The sequence below is a fragment of the Pygoscelis adeliae genome, unplaced genomic scaffold (genome assembly GCF_000699105.1).
Source record: "Pygoscelis adeliae isolate BGI_AS28 unplaced genomic scaffold, ASM69910v1 Scaffold36, whole genome shotgun sequence".
In the NCBI taxonomy this organism is placed as follows: Eukaryota; Metazoa; Chordata; class Aves; order Sphenisciformes; family Spheniscidae; genus Pygoscelis; species Pygoscelis adeliae.
Window position 1 is genome coordinate 3,215,942 of NW_008824934.1, and position 24,927 is coordinate 3,240,868.

Below are 24,927 nucleotides of genomic sequence, written 5' to 3' on the forward strand. Positions count from 1 at the left end.
TTGTGAAAGCTGTCTCTTTCAGTGGAAAAAAATATTCAGAGTTTATTTATATTTTAATGTTAATTTGTTCAGCAGTAAGGAAGATAAGTATAATTTGCCTATCATCCTTAAAGGGGCAGGGAAAAATCTTGTATTAATTGCAGTATCTCATCTAAAAGCAGCTCGGTGTCTGTGCAGATTTCTTTGTTCCGTGCCCTTTTCAGAATTTTTTTCAGGACACGTTACGGTCTGGGGATTGGTCTGTAAGAAAGGCGTGTGGTTGATGGACTAAGAGTGACAAATACAAGGCAGAAAGTTCGTCATGGTGTCCTCCTGTTTCAACAGCGATGACTGCAGCTGGTTTTGACGTAACTTTGGCATTGATCTAGCCTAGCACTGTAGGTGAAGGAATGCTGAGTGGCACAAGAGACCTCAATTATCTGCTTAAAACTGGGAGATGATGAAGAGAGGTTTTGTGCAAATCATACCTTGTGAGGGATATGACCTTGTTTGCGTAAACAACGTTTGACTGTATTTGAGAATACATTGATAAATATATTGATTATTATCTATGCCTTTTTCTCCTCACATATTTCCTTCCTAACATCAGATTTGGAACTAGCTAGAAAGAATGAATATGAACAGTTGTGGAAAAGTTTCACATCACATTTATTTTTCTTGCTTTTTACACAATTGTTGTGATTTAACCTGGCAGGCAGCTGAACACCGCACAGCCGTTCGCTCACTCCCCAGCCCCCAGTCGGATGGGGGAGAGAATTGGGGGGAAAAAAAGGAAAATTCATGGGTTGAGATACAGCTTAATAGGACAGAAAAGGAAGGGAAAATAATAATAATAATAGAATATACAAAATAAGTGATGCACAATGCAATTGCTCACCACCCGCCGACCAATGCCCAGCCAGTTCTGAACAGCGATCACCACCCCCCTGGCTAATTCCCCCCAGTTTATGTACTGAGCATGATGTCACATGGTATGGAATGTCCCTTTGGCCAGTTTGGGTCAGCTGTCCTGGCTGTGCCCCCTCCCAGCTTCTCGCTGGCAGGGCATGAGAAGCTGAAATGTCCTTGACTAGTGTAAGCACTGCTCAGCAACAACTAAACCATCGGTGTGTTATCAACATTATTCTCATGCTAAATCCAAAACACAGCACTGTACCAGCTACTAGGAAGGAAATTAACTCTACCCCAGCTGAAACCAGGACAATAATTAATCTTCATCTTTCTCCCTCAGCCACTTCTGCATATATGGGCTGTTTGTGTGTGTATTTGGTTTTGGTTTTTTTTTCCTCCATTCCTCCCTGCCATTCCTTTATCTGAAAAACATCATTACAGGTCAGTTGAATGGTAAGGAAACAGCTTTTAAAATGTTAATTCAACCCCCTAATTCAAATAGATTTCAATTCAGCTAGGTTGTTTTACTGATAATATTTTTGGTACAGCTTTGTGAGCTAGGAACACTTAATTTGGGTTCAGCAATAGGGAAAACAGATATGGGAACATGTAGCTGACATTTTCTTAGGTATGCCTCTGAGGGGCAAGGTAGTTCTGTACCTTTTTTCAGATAAACAGCTGAAAAATTAAGATGTAAGGTACAAGTGGAGAGAAAAAGTAACTTTTTAGAGACCCTAATATGTACAGCTTCTACTTGTGGCAAAGCTAAACAATTTATTTATGCAATAAGCTCCCCTATTTTGCTTGACAAGGAGGAGGGATTAAGGCATTCTAATCATAGCATTTTTTTTCTCTTAAGAACAAAAAAAAAGGAATTTATTTTCTAGCTGCCTTCCATGTTCATGTGGTGACACCTGTCATGGAGGGAGATGTAGTTCCAGACTCTAATTTTCCCACCATTTTTGAAGTCTGATTTAATTTGATCTGTTTTTCTTCCTGTTGGGGTAGGTTTCACAGGCCATTAAATGACTACAGTAATGTAGCATAGACATTGACTTGACACACATCTTTTGTTCGCTCCTTCACTTGCTTGGCAGTTCTTTAGGGTTATGAGCAGAAATGAAAACTGATACTTTACATGCAATGCTTGAGTATCATAATGCAGATGCAATAACATGAATTGCTTATTTTTGAGGGGAGTGGACACCCTCAAATACGATACTTTTATTTTGTGCTGGGCCTATTTCGAGCTGAAGATGTAAGCTTTAGGAACAGATCCTCTGAGGCAGCCTGTGATAATAAATAATTTCTTTTCTGTTTTTCAGTTATGCTTCAAGTGAAACTTGAAGCACTTATAAATGATGAGTTTTATAAGTTTTGTCTATTTCTTTATCATGTATAATATTAATTTAATGTGGTCACATACTAATTTTAATAAATAGATTCATAAGAGTTTTCTGAAGTCAGATTTTGCAGGCAGATGCTTCTCCGTCTTACTAGTAACGTGCAAAAACTGTTTTTTAAATTCTGTGTGGTGGAATGTCTCTAGGTGATGCGAGGATGTTACTTACTGTCTGTCTTTACTTCTCAAGATGCTTCTGTCCAGCAGAGGAGTTGTATATTTTTAGTGTTTCAGGTCTGTTTCAGATTAACTTGGACAGTGGTGGTCTTTAATAACTTTGAACTGCATCTTCTTTAGCACAGGTGTTTTTATTAGTATCATGTGGTGTGAAATTAAGGCAAAGGTCATCTTCATATTGTCTCTTTTATCAGATTAATGCAGTTTGTTTCATCAAATGCCAAAATAAATGGGGAGGAATATTGCAGGTTTTGAAATTGCTGAGCAGTTAAATTTGTCTTACACAACCGTTCGAGGGACAAACAGAGTATTGTCCAGTGCAAATGGTTTTCCAAGGTATCAAATACATACTTAAAATCTAAACATCAAGGGTATTTTAGTATTGTCACACAGAACAGAGAAACGGCAGTAAGACTCAGCTCCATTTAGCAGGTTATCAAGTAAAGCTTCTACCTTTGCAGTTTCACAGGATTGAATACCCCTGCTGTGTAGGAGGGCCAAAGGGCAACCGTGGGGAGCGTGTGCATACGTACGTGCAAACAAACTCATTTATTTGCTGTTATTTTATTTCCTTTGTGCAGATTCGTCGAAGGCGCCTTGCTCGGTTGGCAGGTGGACCGTCTTCCCAGCCGACTACACCACTCACGTCGCCGCAGAGAGAGACCCCACCTGGACCACCTGTAGTAGCACCAGCCCCGGGGCCATCCCATAGTCTCGGCCTAAATGTCCATAGCATGACCCCAGCTACCTCTCCAATTGGTGCATCAGGTAGGCTGGCATGTTAGAGACAAAAATTAATCTTGTATGTCTACTGAAAGTTATTACGCGACTCCTTAAATTTAGAACATGAACACTATTACTGGTGGTGTTATTAAAAATAATTTTCAGAAAGAAACATTCTAAAATGGTGAATGAAGGTGCTTTTTGTTTTCATTTTCCAAATAATAAATGGTTAGATACAATTGTTTTCCAGGTATAAGTAAACTAATGGCATTTAAAATAAGGATTAGCAAAGCTTGAAGAAGTTTGTAATACAGTTTAATATTGCAGAATATTACAGAAAAGAAAGCCAATCTGTCAAGGAGACAGGAAAAAACCCTTTTCAGTCTTGCAACACAGTTTTTATTGATCGGTTTCTAGGTACGTTTTAGCAATCAGTCCCAAGTTCATTTTTGATCTTTAATTACTAGCATTTGGCACAATTAAAAATAGTAGGCTGTGACTGTGCATTGTCAATGTAAGAATAAAGTATTTGCTTTCTCCTTTGTATTACTTTGCCAATTTCACTATTTACTGGAGTGAATAAAAGTAGGGTATTTACACATGGTATTTATTTCAGAAGACAGAAATAATGCCTGATCTATTAAAATCAGACAAATGCAGAAAGCATAGAAAGTTGGGAGGGTTGCTCTATAGAGAGGTGAAGACAATATTCTTACATATAATACGACTTTTGACCTAAAAAAAAAATAAATTTTCATTTCAAGTTGGCTGTCTTGGAAATCAAAACAAATTGGCGTGTTTTCCAGTATGGTGATCTTTATCTGAAAACTTAAATTGTTTTGCATGTTGTGTTACTAAGCTAAGAGGTTCACAAAACCAATCTCAAAACAAATGTCAAGATTGTTTTAAACAGGTTCTCAATATGATTTCTAATAATTTGATAGAAATAATGTTTTTTTCCAATACTCCTTGATAAGCATGCAGAATTCTTTATCTATTTACCTGTTTGCTTTCTGAAATGTTATGTTTTTCCCTTTGGCAAGTACAGTAATTTACAAGCTTAAATCTTGTAATTTAATTACAGTGCTGTTCTGAAATACCTAGAAGTGACTCCTTCCTGCTTATTTTGTTGCCTTTGTATCCAAAGCAGGACAGAGAAAAGCTATCAAAAGCATGTCCTGAGAAAAGCTCATTGCAGACGGAATTTAACACTGTGTATTGTCCTCATGATTATAGACAGCAAACCAGAAGCAAAGGTGACTTTTCTTCTAAGAACAGTGCAGAGTTCACTTAACTGTGTTCACTCAGCCTGTGGTTACACAACTATTTTAATCCATCTTAGGTCTGACTCTTGCTGAAAGGAGTGTTTCTCACTGCCTCTCCCTCTGCTGTCCGTAGCCACTGTGTGGTGAGGTGGATCACGGACTTAATCCAGGTGAAAACTAACCTAGGAAAAATAAATAGTTAGCTTTCAAATAGATGAGGTCCCGATCCGTCTTACTGCGCAACTGTGTAAACGATAATGCCAACAGAGCAGGAGGTGTGGAGACATGTACCTGAAGGTAGGAATGTTTGTGGATTGGCAGACAGGTTTATCGTGGTTTGAAGTGGTCAGGTAGCTAAGACCTTAGAGACTTCTGTTTTAAGAATTCCTCTATCTGCACTGGACAGTACCTAACTATACAGACTAGGTTGTTTGATGACCAGAAACAGAAGTTACCTGGTCAGTATAGTGTTTGCTGCTTACAGTGCCATTCATTGCAGCAATTTAATAATGCCTGTCTCTTTCACACCAGGCTAAGAGAGATGGTTGAATTGGGGAATAGATCAGGAAAAAAAAGTTCACAACTGATTATCTGCTGTATTTATTTAGCATAAATGAAGACTCAGCTAACGCTGTGTGGTTTGCAGGAGTTACTGAGCAGTAGACTAAAATGACTGCAGAGGATTTTAATTCATTTGGATATACAGAGAGCGGTCCCAGCAGAATAGTGTCCTTGTAGGCATCCATTTTTATAAGAAGTTGCATGTCACGGTGAGATCAGACTTAGGCATCAATTTCATGGAAAATATGATTTTGTATGTATTTTGAAAATAATTTAGAGAGCCTAAAAACACTGTATCAATTACAGCCGTACATCCTGGGTGTGTGGTCTTCATAATTTTTTCATGGCTCTCTATGCTGGTGTTTCCTTTTTTTTTTTTAAGGAGAACTGAAGCTTTGAGTGTCAGGTATTTTATTGTATACCTGATCCAGCAAAGCACAGATGCAAGTAAATTCTGGAAGATTTGTTGTGAAAAGGTGGTAGGTAGGACAGTTTGTTTGAAGAGGCCTGTTAATGAGAGCTGCAGTATAACTGTTAAAGTACATTTTCCTGGCAGTGGGAGTAAGACCCCAAGGGAATGCAGAACAATGCACTTCTTCACCCTGGTAAGCCATGTTTGCTCTGGTCTCTTTATCCACTGACTTAGCTAGCTTTTTCTTTGGGAAGAGGGAGGAGGAGAGAGGAAGCACTCGAGGAAGACTGCCCCTTTGTAATCGATGATGTACTGAAGGAAAACAAGGCTGTAACTCGGATATCTTAAATCAGTGGCATGCTGGAATACCCTGCTGAAGTTAGCCTTCCCCTGCCATGGACAGCATATTTCTGCTGGGTGTTATCTCTAGGGAAACTACAGCATGGAAGTTCTGCTTTTGTAAGTTGCTTTTATTTAACCTGATTGACCTGAGCAACTTTGGTCAGTTCAGACACTATACCTGAGATTTCTGTATCCTTGGTTTTGTAGAGAAACTGTACTAGGCTTTGGGCCTGGGCCTCGTGCAAGGACTGCCAGTGTCAAAGCTGTAATATGCATTACCAAAATTCCAGAGCTGGAGGAAATAGCCATTTAGAACTGAAACGGAGTTTTTCTTGATGTTTTTCTGCTTCCTGGGTGATATCTTTTGCAGACATTTAATACTGGCAAATAGGCGGTTAAGTGAAATCTAACTTTTCTTGGAGGATGTCGGTTCCTATCTCTATTCTTCCTTTCACACTGAAAACCTAATGGGCTCAAGAATGTTGTTTATGAATGAATGATAATACCCAGCTACAGCCCTGAAATTACTAACCAAAGCATAGAAGCTTTGCACAAATCTGAGAAAAATCTAGGTTTAGCAAGTATTTTGTGATAAGTGCAAGTTACATATGCATTCTATGTGGTCCTGCTATACTTTAGAGTGCTTTTACATGTCTTCAGTTATAGAACATAGGTGTTTGGACAATCTGCTTGTTAAATTCTTTTCTGAATACCAATTAATTTTACCTCACACATCTTTTCCACTTTTTATTTGAAGATCTGAGTGTTTTCTGGATATTGACTAATATCCAGCCTAATATAAGGAGTTAAATATAAACACTTTTTATACCCAGGGAAGTAAAACAGGAGTTTCAAAGCCATAGAGTGAAGCAACTTTTCCTACCTCCCATGCTGAATATCTAGTTGTTCTTCAGCAAACTGTCTTCAAAATGGGATTTTTCTGCCTTCTGCAGTTTTGTTCCTGTAAAATGAATTGTTTCAAAACCTACAAAAGCTTTGGGAAGGGTGCTTGAAAACAAACAGCTTGTGTCAAAGAGCGTAATCCTGATTTGTTCTGTTTTGCTGCCCCCACTGTTAACTTCAGAATGTGTTGCCACCCTAAATGCGGGACAAGCTTGCACTTTTCAGTAGTAACACTGAAACGCAGCCGGTGCTGGAATCTAAATGTAGGTTGTCAATCTGGTTTTACACTTCTCACCTGAAACCTAATACTGTTTGGGGAATTTCTTGTAAACTGCAGGTGAAAGAACCCAAAGGATTGAAATTTACTGTTGCTTTCTTTTTAAACAGACTGACAAATAATACCTTTTTTCCTACTCCCTCAAGGAGTCTGTTTACTGACATGCAAATACCTGGTATTGGTAAAACTACAGTTGCAGCTTGCAATTAATCCTACTTTATTATAAATCATGACTTCAAACAGTGTCACTAGGCACAAATTTTAGGAATAGACTACTCTTAAGAGCCCTCTCCATTTAGATGTTTGTAGGACTCATTCAACTTCCATTGTTATTGAATGCAAGGCTTTTTCTGGATTATTTGGAATTATGCATATAATTTTCCTCCTACCATGCTAGTATCTAACACTTCTCTGAAGAAGTCCTCGTTGCAAAGTGAATCCATCTGTTCATATCCTATCAGCCATGCACCAAAGCCATTATATTGCTTTCCATTTGCTGGTGTTGCACCTAGTGCATGTTGTTAGGACTTTTTGGATGCTTATTTCATTCTTGTGGAGAAGGAAAAGTACTAATAATTTCCCAGTAAATTGTGGGAGGTTTTGTGGGAAGACTATCAGAACTCAAATTAGTTTTGTCCTGTATCCTCACCCAAGTTAACTCCATTGTAATGACCCGGCGTGAAGTCCTGTTCTGATGGGGCTGACTTCAGAGGGGCCTTCACAAAGTCTTAAGGTAGCATACAGAGCAATCTTACAAGAGACCAGTTTGCTAGTGCTTTTTTTTTTTTTATGGGCACTTCATGGATTGAAATTTAGTTTTGTTCTCTGTGTTGTAATGCAGGTAAGCGTTCCTATATTGCTGCTGCAAGGGGAGGTAGAAAATGTGATTATCTGTAGTCAAATGTGAATATTATTAACATTTATTGAATATTATTAACATTTATTTCCTAATGCATTACTAAGAATGCTTAAGAGCTGGATTGAAAAACAGTATTTCCTCTCCTTTTCCATCCAAATAATTGTGTAGTGCCTTCTCATCTCTGTAGTAGTAATCTTGGTGGTGCCTTTTCTCTAGGAGTAGCCCACCGAAGCCAGAGCAGCGAAGGAGTGAGTTCACTCAGCAGTTCTCCATCTAACAGCCTTGAAACACAATCTCAGTCTCTGTCTCGGTCTCAGAGCATGGATATTGATAGTGTCTCCTGTGAGAAAAGGTAAAAAATGCAGCTTGTATAAGCCAGCAAATATTGTGCAATGCTAATCATCAAAACCACTTAAAAGGAAAATATTCTGCCATTTCTCACTTCCAGCCGTGTTAATGCAATAGGGTTAAATGCTTAAAAATGATACACTGTTTAGATCACTGTAATACTTTTTCTAGTCTCATTTTAATGGGAATTCCTGACCTAAAGTGATAAAAGACAAAGCATTATCTTAGACATTGTGATGAGCATGTCTGGTGGGGATAATTCACTACACTATTTAAAAAAGAAAAGGTTATGGGATGTGATAGCTGTGTAGTTTGTATTGCCTGCTGAAGAAATTTAGTACTGTGTTTCTTGAATTCAAAATAAATGTAATATGAGAAGCATTTACCAACTATGGATTTTAATTGCTGTTTGTGCATATGGCTGTTCCTGTTGCATTGGTTTTTCTCTGCTGCTTCTACTTAAGGTGACGCTCCTTCAGTCAGCATCTTACAGAGGACTGTCTGTGGCTTTCTACAAGTTAATGGGCTTCTTTTCTTATTTCCACTTACAGTATGTCCCAGGTAGATGTGGATTCGGGAATTGAAAACATGGAGGTTGATGAGAATGATCGCAGAGAGAAAAGGAGTCTGACGGATAAGGTTAGTCTGTTTTATGTTGGCTGTTCTCTTCCAGACTACATACGCGTGTTATTGTAACGTCGAGCTTCAGGATTTCATGGGAGAACCTGTTCAGATTATACAATTTGAGTTAACAGTGCTGTGTTTTTGGTTTTCAATGTCATGCATGCTTCTGTTACATAAAAAGTTTTCACCTCAGACTTTGCTTATATTGTTGTGTTTTCCCTCGCTGACATAGCCTTACATGGCTGCAGCTTTGCAGTCTGTAATATTCCTGGGGCTTGCCTTGCATTCTCTTCTTTCTCAAAAGGGACAACATTTTGTTTTTTGGAGAAATTTCTTTACTAGAACTGTGTGTGGTAAGTGTTCCAAATAATGGAATAGAAACAGGAACAAAGGATTTAGGATGGAGGAGTGATGCAGAGTGTTAGCTTGAAGTGAGTTCAGTTATCTCCATACTTCGAATACGTGCTTTCGAGAGGGTGGAACTAGCCCTCAGATGTCACCTGTGAACAATTTCTTCACTGCATTTCCTCATAAAAAATTGTGGGAAGGAAAAAAAAGTCGAAACTTCCAATATCAAAGCTGCATTTTGGTTGTCTTGAATTGGTTTATGAATGATATTTGAAAACTCTGGAGAAAATGTTTTTGTTATGTATCCTAGAACAAAGTGACCTATTAATGCCCAGATCTATTTTTTTAATACGCAGTAGGACTGAAGAAATATTTTTAGCACACTTCTGAAGACTCTGCTTCTTTGTGTAGCATTTAGAGGTCTGCTAACAAAGTACTGCTTCAAATGTTACGTATGCTGAAGTAATGCTATGTAACAAGATCTTCTTCTTAATGATGCTATAAGAAAATAAGTAAGAATATTTAGGTATCAAGGTTTGGACAGGTGGTAGAACCCTTTGAAGTAGAAAAAGAAAGAAAGCAAGTACAAAGCTCTAATTCACTCCTAAAATTGTCCTCTTTGTCATTTGATTTTAAGGCCCATGTGAAATAAAGCCATAAAGAAATGGGACATCAGTGTAGTGGAAAGAAGTTTCTACAACAATTCTTGCAGTGCTCATTAGATGTCTTTGTTTATTCCTGCACTGTCAGTAATAAGGTCAGTTGGTAAAAGCCTGGCTTAAAGCCATGTAGCAATAACCCTGCTGCAGAATCCTTTCCAGTCAATTCCTAGCTGCAAAATCAGGCAGTCGGACAGCTTGCATTGTGCTACTGTGAAATAAATAGCTTGGAATCAAGGACGATATTGAAGCTGGGGGGGGAGGAGTGGAAAGTAAAATAAAGCTCTGCAGACTTGGTTCGATTCCTCTTACTCGTTCGGAGACACCAAAAACTTAAGTGGATAGGAGACGGCATAGTCCTCATTTATGAGCAAAAAATGTTCTTGCCTGGTTATCTGCATGTGAAATAATGTCAATAATAAAGCCTGCTTTGCAGAAATAGGCAGGAGAGGTAGAAGTACTTGAAAACAGTAGAATACTAGTAGAGTGATTAAGTCAATAAAAATGTATTAATGTGCCAAAATTGATGGTTTATTAAATGGTTTGCAGGAAAGCTTTTGAAAAGGGTTACAGTGCTGGTAGTTGCTGGAAATCTCTGATAAATCTAGGCTTACCTGGTGGCCACTACGTGGTCTCAAATCTAAGGGAAAAAAGGGAGCTTTCTAGTGGCAACCTTGTTTTTTTCAATCTGCATTTTGTTCTCCCCATTGACTTAGTTTTTTTCTAAAATAAGAGTATTACTATCAAGAAGTATGATACATAGCAGTGCAACGTGCACTCGTTTTAGTCAAATATCAGAAATTTTTTTTCTTGGTCTAGGAAATATCTACAACTCTCGCAGGAGAACTCTTGCAGGAAAATAGCGTCAAAGCTAGAATTTTTCCATCTTTGAAATTCTATGCAGCTGCATTGTCTGGTTTGTGTATTATGTTGCTTTTTCAGTGTTGGTAGAAGAGTTGGGGGGACAGAGTTATGTTGCTGGCTTGTCGTGTATGTTTTGGAAATGGTTTTTAAATGCTACCTTTCCTCACATTGCAGGGGTAATTACTTGAGTTTTCTTTGTATTCCACCATTTTTTTTAGGTGCACACTCAAAGCTGCCTTAGGATTGCAAGAACCCTCCCATTTAACCTTTGCTAGCCACTATATATGGTAGCATTCTTTTTAGAGAAACTAGTTTTTCATTTTGAGCACGGTTTACATGATGTTCCTTTTTTGGAAGAAAGGGGAACAAGGCAAATTCTTGAGTCTTTTGTCCTGTCCTGAAGTCAGGACATCAAGTGAAAGATGTCTTTATCTTGGCAAAAATTGAAAGCAGGGAAGACTTGGGGAAGGTCACTCCTTCCTGTGCTTTCATTTTTACAGGAAACTCTTAAAATACCTGTGCATAACGAAAATTTGAATCCCCAGTTAATTCCTTAAAGGAGAAATCATAGGTATCTTGGTTAAATTTCCCTTCTTATTATAATGTTTTTGAATATGTTTTGGGAATTTGCTTCCTACTAGATGTGTGTATTTCCTCTACATCTTTTCTGCATCTCTTTTGTGTTTGTTCAGGTTTTTTACCAAACAAATTTTGACAAATATATCTATATTCCTTTATAAGTATACAAAATCTGCTATTAAGAGTTAGTCTGAAGTCATTAGTCATAAAGACGACCTGCATCTGATAAAATTGTGACTTGACTAATACAATTGCAAGTAAGTTGTTTGGTTTTGTTTTGTTTTTTTAACCCCTCTAACCAAGGAACCTCTGTCTGGGTCTGAAGTATCTGAGGAGCAAGCTTTACAGCTGGTCTGTAAGATCTTCAGAGTCTCTTGGAAGGACCGAGACAGAGATGTTATCTTCCTGAATTCACTCTCTGCCCAGTTTAAGCAGAACCCAAAGGAAGGTAGGTATCTGAACTGTTATCATTGTTAGGGATTTTCAGTTGAGTGGTATGTTTCCTACTCTTATTTTTAGCTTTTTCTCTCTTTGCTACAATGCCAGAGCCAGCTACTTGGGGTTTTTGCTTGATTCAGCATCTGCTATCAGCAGATGTAGCAGGAAATGGAATCCCCAAAAAGGAACATGGGACCGACTGGTCATAACTCCTGTTTTAGTCAATTGCTGTGCTCTTGTTGGTAATGTTTTCTGTTGTCAAACTAGTGTGCTGATATTGCAGTGTTGCTGGATTTCTTTTTTTCAGAAACCTTTTACTGACTTCATGGGTTGTCTTGCATCATAATAGACATCGAGCAGTTAATTTGATAAACTAAGAATTCCGGATTATTTTATATAACGAATTATATTTTATATGTCAGCTATAAGATATGACCAAATTCAAAGTTGTTATTTTATGTGTGGGCATACATGGGGTGGGGTGCGTGTGCGCGTGTGTTTTTCCTTTCTTTATGACACAACTTGCCCAACTCAGCAGCAGGATGGGAAAATATGAGAGGGACAGAGAAGACAACTTTAATAATCTAACAATAACAACATTAGGTCATCTATGATCTTTTGTACTTTCCATAAAAGTTACATTTTTGTGTAGCTATAATTTCAGAACCTAGACAGAGTGATAGTTAAAAATGTAAGTATCAGTCTATTGTTTTTGCCAAAGGCAGCACTTAATTCACAGAAGTTACTGTCCTTCGTAGTTGAAATCTCTGATAAAGTTTACATCTCTGGCTAATGTGTAGATGAAGACAGTATTAACTCTCTTCTCTTATTCTTAACAGTGTTTTCAGATTTTAAGGACTTGATCGGGCAGATTTTGATGGAAGTGCTGATGATGTCCACCCAGTCAAGGGATGAAAACCCGTTTGCTAGCCTGACAGCTACATCGCAACCAATTGCTGCAGCTGCCCGGTCTCCTGACAGAAGCCTGATTTTAAACATGGGCTCTAACCCAGGAAGCAGCCCTATGTTCTGTAATGTGGGCTCCTTTGGTTCCAGTTCGTTATCCAGGTGACTTCTGATTATAACTGAATACTGATTTCGCTTGAATATTGATTGGTAGACTAGAAGAGAGAGGGGCATAGAAATGTCCCAAGAACAATAAATGGAATAGATTTTTAAAGTTCTTCACTCTTTTTCATGTGAATGTCCCTCCATTTCACTACTTTTTATTACATTGCCATGGCTAGAAGCATATTTGATAGGTTAAAGCCGTGTAACTGGTTCCTTCTGAGAAGTATCCCCAACTTCACATCAGTGAAGGCTATGACTCTTAACTTAAAAGTGCGTAGATTGTGACATAGTTTTATTCAACATTAGTGAAAAGGAATAATGTGTGTGAGCTGCAGAATTACTGCTGAAGAGTCATCAGAAGGGCAAGGGCTTTTCTTGCTCATTTTATCTTTTTCACCTTTTTTCTGCATAACCTAAATCATTGCTTTGTTTTTTTTTTCTTTTTCCCCTGTAACTGGTTTAGTCTCTATGGGACTAGTCCAGCTCCTACTACCAATTTCACAAGCTATGTACCAATGACTGGTTCATCTCTTACCCCACCAGCCAGTTCAGTTGCCTCTACATCTGTGCCTTCCATTACTGTCAGCTCTCACCTCACAGCAACAAGTCCTTCTTGGATGCAGCCTTCCTCTCCGAGGTACCGGCCATACACTGTTGCCCATTCTGGAGGCTTTTCAGCTTCTTCCATCCCGCGTTCCTTGAATATTTCCATCCCATCTAGTTCACCAAGTCCTCCAGCCATAGCTGCTAGCCCTCCAGCCATGCCAGTCATCACATCCAGACAGAGACCCACAACAATGGGTCCACCTTTGTTTACTGCTTCACCCATTACCTTGCGCAGGCGTTCTTCTTTACTGAACAGGATTCCTTCTAGGTATTTCACAAGAACAAAAGAGTGTCTTTAATGTGTGCCGTGCAGGGTGTGGCATAATGGAGAAATTTGAAAGAACTGTGCTGAGCTCACCCTACTTACCCTGAGTTGATTTCTGCGTTTTGGTTTGTACTAATAAGTTGACTTGCTAACAAGCCATCTTTGCCAAAATGTTAAACCTGCTTCTGCAAACATTTGAGGTGTGATGCAATTACTTTAAAGGTAGCAATATTGTTTTAATTTCCTCCTCTTCTTACATCCATCCCAGTTAAACTATTCTGTTCAGTTGCTACTGCTGGATAGTAAACCAAACAGACCTCCTGCTTTGCAATCAGTTTTCTCAATAGGGCTTTAGTTGATTTGTTGAAAGCTGTTACTTGCTGAACTGTGTTAGATTTGATTCCCTAGTGCATAGATTTAAATTACAGATCAGCTTATTTCAATATGCCAGGCCAAATACTACTGCATTTTCTCTGTTGGCTGCTCCTGGAATCCCCAGTCCCTGCAGGAGGGAGAAATGAGCACGCAAGGTTTTGAGACCACTGCTTTAAAGTTCAGTAGCTTGGAACTGTAATACTTATTATTCAGTCATGTCTAAAGATTCCCACTTCAGCCATAATTTTTATTACGTCTCCAAAATTCTTTTTAAATTTTTGGTTTGTGAACGTTGTGGTGTTTTGATATGTGAATAACTTGTAGTGTAGTAGAGCATGTTAGCATAGTCTTGGTTTTACTAACATGGAGTTATCCATTGTCTGCATGTTTAGAGAAGATGATTTTTGGCAGACTTACAAAGAAAAGCTACCGTTTACTTTTTCTTTTGGCTTAAAAAATCTGATGGCCTTTTTCATTTTTGTTGTGGTAGTATATACGACAACCCTTTCTCCCTCCTCCTTCTTGCCGTTTCTGATGTGTCTGAGGACAGTAGTGATGAAGAAAATGAAGATGATGATTTTTCTTGTGTCCAGTTTGGGTCCAGGTATTGGAGAAAGAGAATGTAACCTGCATGTTTGGTTGCTTAGGAACTAACAGTCTGTGTAGTGTCAAGTGTTCTTCAGAGTAACTTGGGAAATGACTAAAGCCAAGGAGATGACTTGGATGGGTTTTTAAGATGGCGTATAAACATGCATAATGAACGCTAGTTAGTCAGCTCTTTTTTTGAAGAGATGACTAAGATAAAGTAAATGTTAATCTTGCTGCCTTTTAGGTTTAATGAGCATGGTTTCTGAAATGATGCTTGAGTGGAACTCCTCATTGAGTATATGAGTAGAAGGAATGTTATTCACTCATGGTTGTAATTTTAAAACGAGTAGTACATCATGTGCATGTTTTCCTATAAAAAACTGGAAAATGGGGACAAAGATTAACATGTAGAAAAAGATAAAGTGGCAAATAGCCAGCTGATGCAAACAGTATGACTTTGAAGATTCATTGCTGCTTGACAGCTGAGGATCACTCCTCTAGCCTGTAAAGAAAATACACCTGAAAGTTTAAACTGGGCCTTTGACGTGGTAAGTAGTAGCAGAAGCTGGTGTAGTTGGAACAGCCAAGAATGGAGGGGGAAGATCAGAAGGTTTTACTGTAGAACAGAGACGAATCGTATAGCAAAGCCCTTTCAGTTGTGTGACATTAAGATACGTGAAAACAAAATGAGAATTGATATTAGTGAGTTATGTTTGGAAGCTCACCAGACAGCAGTGCGAAAAACCTGCAGAACACTAGATATGCCGAGGAAAAAAAGCTTTTGGAAATGTAAACGTGGGGTAGGAGCCTCTCTAGTTTTACGTTCCATTGCAGAGTAACGCTGCAATGTCTTGGCTGATACAGAAATGTTTTCCTATTAGGACTGAGGTTTTGGTGTGAAAAATGAGCAGCCTTCCTACAAAACTGTTTGTCATATCCAAGTGATGTGTGTACTTTATTAGTCTGTTGGTGAAAATGATTCATTTCTTTCTTTTCCCATTAAAACTTAACATTCATCAGCTTCATCACATGCACCAAAATTCCCAAAGAAATGCCCCGTTCTTCTGTATCAACCCAAATTGGAGCAAGGAGTAAATGTTTTATATAAAACCCATGTATTTTAGGAAGACTTTTCTGAAAAATGATACTTCTGTAGTCACTTTCTATGAGCATTCAGACCCCTGATTATGACTGATAGTAATCCTGAGGTGCCCTACGGCTGGCCACATAGAGCCAGTTGCAATTTGCAAATGTGTAAGGGAAACAAGGTGAGAGTTTTGAAGACCACATGCATGTTGAACAACTGGGAGGAAAAGAGTTCCTCCAAGACTTTCAGTCCCCTTTCAAGTATTTCAGTTACAGCAAAAGTCAGGGGAAATCTAATTGCTTGGGCCTTCTAAAACTAAGCTAGGTCAAGACTTTAGGAAGTATCTTGTGATGTTAGGGAATGCCCAAAAAGACTTGGTAGGAGACGATCTTTTTCCCCCCACTAGCTTTTCTGTCTGATTGTTCCTGTGGTATGTTGGGACACTACTGCTAAAGTCAGACTGATAACTAGAAGGCCTTCCCATAGCATCTCCTCTTTTCCATTCCAGTCTAACTTCAGGAGAGTGAACTTGATAACACGGTTTTAGGGGGTTTTGTGTACATGGAATTTAGGTTTATTTTTCCCCGCTGTTTTGTTTAATTCTTATCCTGTTGGCGATTTAATCCAAATGTTAGGTTGAGTTGCAAAGCCTTTGGTAAGGATTTCTGAGGCTGCTATGCTTCTGGAGTCTTAGTTTGTATATTAAGTCGTGGCATTCTGCAGACAGCAGTAAGATGTTAGTTAAATTATAAACACAGTGGCTGTACAATTATGCAACAACTTGCATTCTGAAAATACCAAGGCATTCAATATGTGTATGAAGGATGTATGAGCTTTGCATTAGAACAATTTCAGTTACTGCTGCAGTGAAATCATTAACAGAATGACTAACTATAGAAGTAGTAGGGTTTTTTATATAAATTGGTGTTTTTAAAAGGGTAATTTTTAAGCTGAATGTGAGAAGTCAAGAGGTTTAAAAGAGAGACTACAGAAAAGAAAACACGTGTATGATTTAATGGTTACGGAGTACTATTTTAAGAGAGCTACGTTTTACATGGGTTAGTATTAATTGAATAACTGAAAACAAATTCTCTCTGCAAAAAGAGATTGTTGCTATTAGAAGTTACGTTTCTTAACGTGCTGAGCTACCAGATGCTTAGCAGTAATAACCTTTCCCTGATTTATTGGTTGGACTGTAAAGCTTGCACAATATATTTGTACAGCTCGATTATTAAAATGTGAGTTATTTTACATTTTAAAGGAAATTCCTGTTTTGACACAGTTTGTAGTTTTAAACATGTTTTTAAAAAGCTGCATTTAAGGAAACAAATACTCTTATTTTCCAGTTTAAGATCTAGGGTTTAAAAATTGGTCTTCACTTAAATCCACCCTCACTGTACACAAACTTTTCTTTGAGGAATAGCAGGAGACCATCCACGTAATTGCTATTTTTAAAATTCCCTTTACATAAAGTGAATATATGTTGTCTTAATTCCCTTCTGTAAAATGAGGATTTTTGCTTTTAATTAGCTTTGCTAAGCTGTTGTGTAGAAAAGAATTCTATTGAGATAACAAGTCTGAGATTGAGAGTCGTGGGGTCTATTCTCACTTTTGTATTTTATTTCTCTCTCATCTCAAGCATGGTTTTGTTTTTGTGGATGTAGTTTTTGTGTTTACAATATCAGTGTTTTCTTTTTTCCTCCCCTGAAGCTGTGCTACTTAATGAAAAGGCATATTTTACTGAAAGGGAGTTGAAATGAACTGAGTTGAAATTAAGTTATCTTTAATGTGGAAACTTTAAAAGGAACAGTTGCTTTGCTGTATTGCCTCCTGTTTTGTTTATTCTCCTTCCTTAGAATATATAAAGTGGTTGCCTGTAGCCCTATGTATCAGCTAAGGTCTCTGCAGCGGGAGGATCTTGCCTTCCGTGGGTTGGCTAGTGTTAACAGAGTTGGTGAAATTGCCACCAGTTGAATGCTATGTAGAGAGGCTGTGCAGGAGCTGTGCGGAGGGTGCCTCAGGGCCTGGAAGTGTCCTGACGTCCTGAGCGTCCCAACAGTTTTGATGTCAGGTACAACTTAAAGGCTGTTCATTTTTGGTGTTGCCATGTGAGAACAAGATTTATTGATTCCCATTAAAGTCATGCACCTTATTGCTGTCTTCCAGATACTTAATTATTTAGTAAGATAATTGATTCTCCAGTACACCTGAACTTTCAGAGTTGGACAAACTGTTAAGTGGAGAGCTCTTCATAGATCACAGAAATTATCTCAAGTATTGAGCCGTGTGTGTGATGGGATGGAGTCTTCAGAAAACTGACAGAGGAAGTCAAGAGCTCGTGAATTACTTGATTGCGCACAAGTGAAGAACTGTACCTAATGCTTTGTTTCTTCTTTTTGTGTGTTTTAAAGTATGGGAGGCTCTGGCAGCTCAAGTGTTTCCGATTCCTGCAGTGACCACTTCACCATTGAAAATTGCAAGGAGACAGAGATGCTGAACTACCTCATTGAGTGTTTTGACAGAGTTGGAATAGAGGAGAGAAAAGCACCAAAGGTATGTTTCAGATGAGTGAAGTCGTATCAATGCTGTCACAGACACTCCTCTTACTATTTAGTGGGGAAAGCTGGTGGAAATTGATAGTTCTTTCTTGATGGCTTTGTTGTAGAAATAGATTTATAGAATTTATAAGGTCCCTTTGACCGTTATTAATTATTCATATTTGAATCACGTATATGTTTTACATCTCTAAAATAAGCACTGTGTTAGAAACTGTCCTTCCCCTTTTGATCTACTGCATTTTATCCAAGTTTATTCCATGTAAAACATACTTTTGTGACACCAGCTCCCTATCTGTGTTCTATATTCTGTTTTAAGCTTTTGCTTCTGGGGAAAAAAAGAAACAACACTTCTTGTATGTAATCGGAAAGGTTTTTAGCTGGAGTAGTGCTAATCTTAGTTTGCATATTACATTCATACTGCATGATTAAAGAAATTTATCATATTTCCTGTCTGTTCTGTCTCTGAATACTTTTAGTTTGTATTAAAATAAAGTTATTCTTATCAGATGTGTAGCCAGCCAACAGTTAGCCAGTTACTGAGCAACATCCGATCACAGTGCATTTCACATGCTGCTTTGGTGCTACAGGGATCCTTAACACAACCAAGGTAAATACAGCTGGTGTTAGTCATGAAAGTTATTGTTCTGGGATTTTTTTTTTTCTTCTGAGGATTAGATAAGAAAACTAAGATCAGTTGTTGAAGCAGGATACATTTATATGCCAGGGGAATAGTTTATCGCTTTACCATTGGAGACTATTGCTCCCACTGATACTTTGGTGGAGAGTAGTTTAAGTGTTTCCTAATTGTGTTTGGGTAAAATCATCCAGATTGATATGAACAGTTTAAATGGGGGATCTGAGTTAACCAAGCTGTTTTCTGCCTTACCTCATGCATAAACTGTTTTACTTGCAGATTGTTGGGGCACTACTCCTGTGACAGTCAGTAACCAGTAGAGCTGCATCTGAGAAACAGTCTTATCAAAATGTGTAGCAAAAACTGCTAAAGTGGCATAGCACTTGTTTACTTCAGAGAGTTTACCACAACAGATTTGGTAATGTAAATCTGTGTGTAGACATTCCACAGTAAATCAAGACTCTGAGATTTCAAGTGCAGTTGTTTCAACAGCAGTTGTTTAATTAGCAGCCTGTTTAGTTGGAACAGTAAAAAGGTTTTTAACATCGGATATGTGACTTTTACTGAAGTCTGCATGATTTTGTATTTGTGTTTCCAAACAATACTTCTATAATCTTTCAAGGTGCACCAATTATTCACTGTGCTTTGAGATTAGTTTTGTCTTTATGTGAACCAGTGTTGACATTAGAGTAGGTTTTACGTATATACTAAGTAAAAAAAGATACTTTTTCAAAAATCCTAGGGAGCAGATAGAAGTAATGACTGTATTAATTCAGAAAAGACTACTGTTATGTTCTTTTCTTAGTCTGGAAAAACAAACATCAAAAAATGTTGTTCCTTCACTAGTTGAGCTTAATAAAGGGTCTTTTCATTAGAGAGGAGTAGAAGGGAGAACCAATTACTACACAGAAGCTGTTATTTTCTTCCAGCCTCATTAAACTAAACTGTGATGTTGGCAGCAGCATCTGTTTCAGAATAACCTTTCCACAAGTAACTTGAGAAGACAAGGTTAGTTACTTCTGAAAGGAGTAGGTGCGTCTACATGTTGATAATCTGCTTTCTAGCACATCCTTAGGTGTGATTACCCTGACGTTTTTGCAAATACTACTACAAATACTACTGCAAATAATCAGTTGGTTTGGATTTTTTTTTTTTTTTAATACAAATAAAGGTCATTGCAGCAGCAGTCTTTGCTGGTACCATATATGCTGTGTAGGAATCTCCCATTTGGCTTCATCCAAGAATTGGTGAGAACAACTTATCAGGATGAAGAGGTGTTCAAACAGGTAAGGCATAGGTAAAAAAAAAAAAAATTATATCATGTGATTCTACTGTTTGCAATATCCAAGAGAGTGGATTTCCAGAGGTTCATTCTGCATATCACAGTTCTATACCTATTACTTCAGGGGCTGGCAACCTGTTAAGCACTTGGAGTTTGGTTTTGTTTGTTTTTAACTCATTTAGCATTTTTTGAAAAAGACTGACTTTCATTATTTGCTGGTTCTAATTATTAAAAGTGCATTTGTTAATAAGCAGGGAACATTTATGTAATGTTGAAGTGAACTACTCAGCATATGCAGGCATATGTTAGAGGATTGATCTTGGGTTTTCATCTTTCTGTGCTTCTGTACAAAATATTCTAAAAATGTATATGTAAGACAGCAATCTTCTGTAATAGTACTCAAAGTTTTATTGTTTTTTCTATCTTGCAATCTTTACCCTTCTTTGCAACTTTAATAGTTTGCATCTAAGGTGCTAAGAGCATTTTACAAATCCTAGTGCATTAAGTCTTCACATTTTACAGAGGAGATGACTGAGAGACATTAGGTGGTTTATTCTGTGTGTCAGAGTAGTTCACTGAGATAATGAAAAATTGGAACTGGTGGGCCTAGTAATTAAGACAGAAAACTAGCAAACTTCTAGCCCATATAATGTTAAAGCAGATCAGCGAGGCTGTAATTGTCTCTAATTAGCGCTCCTGTAGTATTATGTGACTTAGCTGTAAAGAAGGGGCCTTCAGAATGGCATTTGATCCTTCCAATTTTGAAAAAAATGGCATTAGCTAATTTTTATGTGTAGTGCAAGTACCTTTTAATAATTTATATCTCTGTCTGGACACCTTTTATAGAGGTCCATGCAGTTGAAAGTACATTTAAGACTGTCAAAAAGTGGTTATGGAAAGCGTTAAAGTTGTCACCTATCCTGGAGAAGAGAACCATTCCTCTAGCTGAAGCAGACAACAACCTCTTTGTAGTCCTTTTCTGTAATATGATTTAATAATAATTTTTTGTCTCTTCATAGAAGCAACACAATATAATTAAACTTAAAATTCAGTGGGACCTCTTGTTGTTGTTGCAAAGGTGCTATAAGTTTATTTTGTGAGGGTATAGTTGTTAGAGCTGTGTGATCAGGACTTACTAATTGGGTATAATTACTTCTGATTAATAAGTTCCTGTCGTGTCACTTCCTCTTTCATAACAATCCTTGACTGCTGCTTATTATCTTTACTCTTACCACAGTAAGAACTTACTAGCACAAAACCAACTTGCTTACATGACATGCAAAATTAAAGCTATGTTATTACCCCAAGCATACAGGCAAATAAATTATTACCCATTTGGGCAATCAAGTTGTTGGAGGCCTCTACAGAACTTGTGCTCTCGTTTGTGTATATAATATCCATGCTTGCACACGTGCATACAGTATCTACAGTGATGCTGTATGAAATGTGTGTATGCTTCCCTGTGTGGTTTCCACGTGCAGAGAACTTGATGGAACAACACCTGATTTTTGTCAGTGTGCTGACATTACTCTTTGTCAGCTTCAGCTTGTGTCTGTTAGCTTTGGGTCCAAATGTAGATGTACCTGTCTCTGAGGTTATTTGGTTTGCAAAGTAAATGTTTGAAAACAAGTTAGAATGTGATCAGGAAAAATACATACAAGTGCTTGGAAATAAGTTCTTACGGGTAAGTTGTTATGCTCAGGCATCAAGTTACATCACTTACACGACATCAAGCAAGTTGGTTTTTAGCTTTGAATAATCTCTTAAACATTCAGGCTTAACTGATACAAATTTAAAGAAAAGATCTTAGTTTTTGTTTTGTGTGACTTGCAGTATTTGAAGAATGAACAGGCATTTCATGCTGTGTAGAGCAATAGTGTCGTTTGATCGCTTCCTGTTCTTGAATAAAGTAATCTACTTCTGTTTTTACAGATCTTTATTCCCATTTTACAAGGCCTGGCTGTAGCTTCCAAAGAGTGCTCCCTTGATAGTGACAATTTTAAATACCCCCTTATGGTAAGGACTGTTCATTTCTAGAACCGGTTTCTTTATGATTACTGATAACTTATGCAGATTCTATACACGATAATGTACTTCAACATTTTTGGGCTTTCTTTGGTTAGTGGATTGCTATTAAACTCTGTTGGAAGCTTAATGTGCTATGAGATGCGTAAAGACCATTAAAAATCCACTAGAGTCTGAGTCCAGTAATATCTTAAGCCTAATGTACAGAGTTTGCATAGAGGGCTGTTCAAAGGTTTATATGTATTGCTTTATATAAGATTAATCAAATGTATGGATTTCATCGTGCATACTAGTTGTAATACTGTGGATGGTTATAAAATCCTGCTAAGCTCTTCCCAATTTAGGTCTGGGAAATAAGGCCCAATATCCGTACCAATGTTTGTTGGACTCACTTTTGTTTGTGGGAAACTAAAATATTGCATTAAACCCAAAATTATTTGAATTAGTGACTATTTACTGTAGGAAAATGTCATAATATTCCCTGGCTGACAAGTCGGGGGTTTTATTTTTCGGGTTTTTTTTAAGTGCATACTTTAGTCCCTAGATCTGCTTCCCTCCTACTGCTTTTATTGACAAAACAAAAAAGTCTTTTGAAAAGCATGCTTGGCCACAAAAGAGCAAGCTAAATTCTTGGCTAAATTGAGCGTTGTCAGCTAGCACCTTCAGATTTTAGGATCTTCAGTGTATGGTGCCAAAAAAGGCTGTTACGTCTCGGGTTTAATGTGTGCTTCAGGAAATTAGCTGGACTGGGGTGCTGCAAATCAAATTGACTAAGCAACTCTGGTACTTTTGCAAAAATAACACTTTTTGCTGGTTCTGTGTTTTCCTGCTCTTCGGTTATTTCCCCCAATTTAAATTGCAAACTGTTGCAAATTTGGCTGTCAGTTACAGTTAAGGGCTACTTGAAAACGATACTCCATTTTGATCATCTCTGGTTGGCACCAGTGTGCACCAAAAGGATGAACAGTAGTTACTAGCTATAGTATAATTGAAGAACGAGAACATGTAATACAGGAGAAGCGGGATATGTGAAAGCCTACAGTATTTTTATTTTTTCAGAATTGTCTGTTATAACTGCTTTCTTTTTTCTGTGCTGCAGTTGAAAGTGAGTTAGAGATCTTGGATAGAATTCTTTGTTTCTGGCTTCTGTGTTCATCTGACATTTTTCCACTCTGATTCAAAAGACAAAGGCCTTGGTGTATGTATAGAACAATTGCTCTATTTATTATTGTTACTGACTTTTATGTGGCAGTTCAGGAGTCCAGCAAAGGCATTGTTATGTTCTGAACAAACAAACAATTTGCACAGCTAATTTTTGAAATAAGTGCAATAATTTATTATCCTGTGAGACATGTTAGCTTTCTTGAGACAACTTGGAACAGATGTAAAAGCTAAAATGGGAGCAGGGTGTGCTCTAGCTCTTTTTGGACCTCTTCACCATTGTAGAAGATGGAAGTTTTTCCACTGATTAAGGGGAAAAAGGTTTGGCTCTTTCAGCAGTTTACCATGTTAAGCTTGTTATTTGCAGGCAGGTTACTTAGGAATTACGCACAAAAGGAATTTTTCTTGGGATTTCTTTATAGGCACTATGTGAACTTTGTGAAATCAAGTTTGGGAAAACACACCCTATGTGCAGTTTGGTAAGTGTACCCAGTCTGTTTTTTTTTCAAGTTAAAAGAACCATGTAACTTATTTTGTTGTTATATCCTACGATCCACGTTGATAATATTCTTTAGAACTCTAAACAGGGGCTAGTGTAGTATCTCATGCTAAACAATAGTTTAAAGTAAACTGGTAAAGGGAGTCCTTTTCCCTGAGAATTTAGAAAAACTAGGACAAACAAGACTTGCTTAGATTGCTGAAATGCTGAGGAGATGTTTCCATTTAGCTATCAGCATGACTGAATGTTGAAGAATGGAGGGTGTGTGGCAAACACTGAAAGGTGACAGTGCAGATAAAGTAGTACGGCTGACATGGCAGCTTTGATTAACTTGCTATTTCTCCTATTTTCAGGTTGTCTCTTTGCCCTTGTGGTTGCCTAAATCTTTAAGCACCGGTGCAGGAAGAGAGCTGCAGAGACTTTCCTATCTCGGAGCCTTCTTCAGTCTCTCTGTTTTTGCTGAAGATGATGTAAGTGTTACAGAAGGATGTTGATAGTAGAATGGTGGGGGTTTGCTGTTTGGTTGGTTTTTGTTTGGTGTGTCGTCGTGTCCCCCCCCCCTTCCCCAACATATTCGATGTATTTGCCAACATTCATTCTACTTTCAGAACAAAGTAGTTGAAAAGTACTTCTCAGGGCCTGCAATTACTCTTGAAAACACCCGGGTTGTTAGCCAGTCTTTGCAACATTACCTGGAATTAGCAAGGGTAAGTGTTCTCATGTTTAAAAAAAAAAAGCAAAAATATTGTGTTTTTTTCGGTCTTGACATGGATGAAGAATATAATCTAAAATAATCCAGCTTCTGTATTAAACAACAAATCTGTTAGGATATGGCGGAAGGGAATTAGGAAAAAAAAATTAGTGCTACAAATATTTCTCTAAGGCTGTAAGCTAATTCAGAAAATAATCTAGGACTAACTGTTCTGTTATAGTTCATGTTAAAGAATAAGTAAGAAAAATGCATACTGTATTAGTAGTGCGTGTGTTGCACTAGTCTATATACATCTTTTCTGTAACTAATTGCGTAACTAATATATATCTAAATATGCACATAATGTTGACCATAAGACGATAACAGAAGCTGTAGTTAGTTTTGTGGAATTT

General features: G+C 37.8%; 1 protein-coding gene across 1 annotated transcript in view; it reads left to right on the forward strand.

Annotated features, from left to right (window-relative positions):
* The first annotated feature begins 326 nt into the window (after positions 1-326).
* The window catches only part of UBE4B (ubiquitination factor E4B), a 39,673-nt gene continuing 15,072 nt past the window's right edge, over positions 327-24,927 (forward strand). Inside the window, exons 1-15 of the mRNA XM_009325274.1 lie at positions 327-347; positions 3,052-3,238; positions 8,029-8,164; positions 8,712-8,799; positions 11,538-11,682; positions 12,512-12,740; positions 13,207-13,617; positions 14,480-14,593; positions 18,076-18,217; positions 18,729-18,829; positions 20,028-20,142; positions 22,071-22,154; positions 23,747-23,803; positions 24,177-24,293; positions 24,432-24,530. Of these exons, the coding sequence (XP_009323549.1) occupies positions 327-347; positions 3,052-3,238; positions 8,029-8,164; positions 8,712-8,799; positions 11,538-11,682; positions 12,512-12,740; positions 13,207-13,617; positions 14,480-14,593; positions 18,076-18,217; positions 18,729-18,829; positions 20,028-20,142; positions 22,071-22,154; positions 23,747-23,803; positions 24,177-24,293; positions 24,432-24,530 (2,046 nt within the window). The remainder of the gene's footprint in view (positions 348-3,051; positions 3,239-8,028; positions 8,165-8,711; positions 8,800-11,537; positions 11,683-12,511; positions 12,741-13,206; positions 13,618-14,479; positions 14,594-18,075; positions 18,218-18,728; positions 18,830-20,027; positions 20,143-22,070; positions 22,155-23,746; positions 23,804-24,176; positions 24,294-24,431; positions 24,531-24,927) is intronic.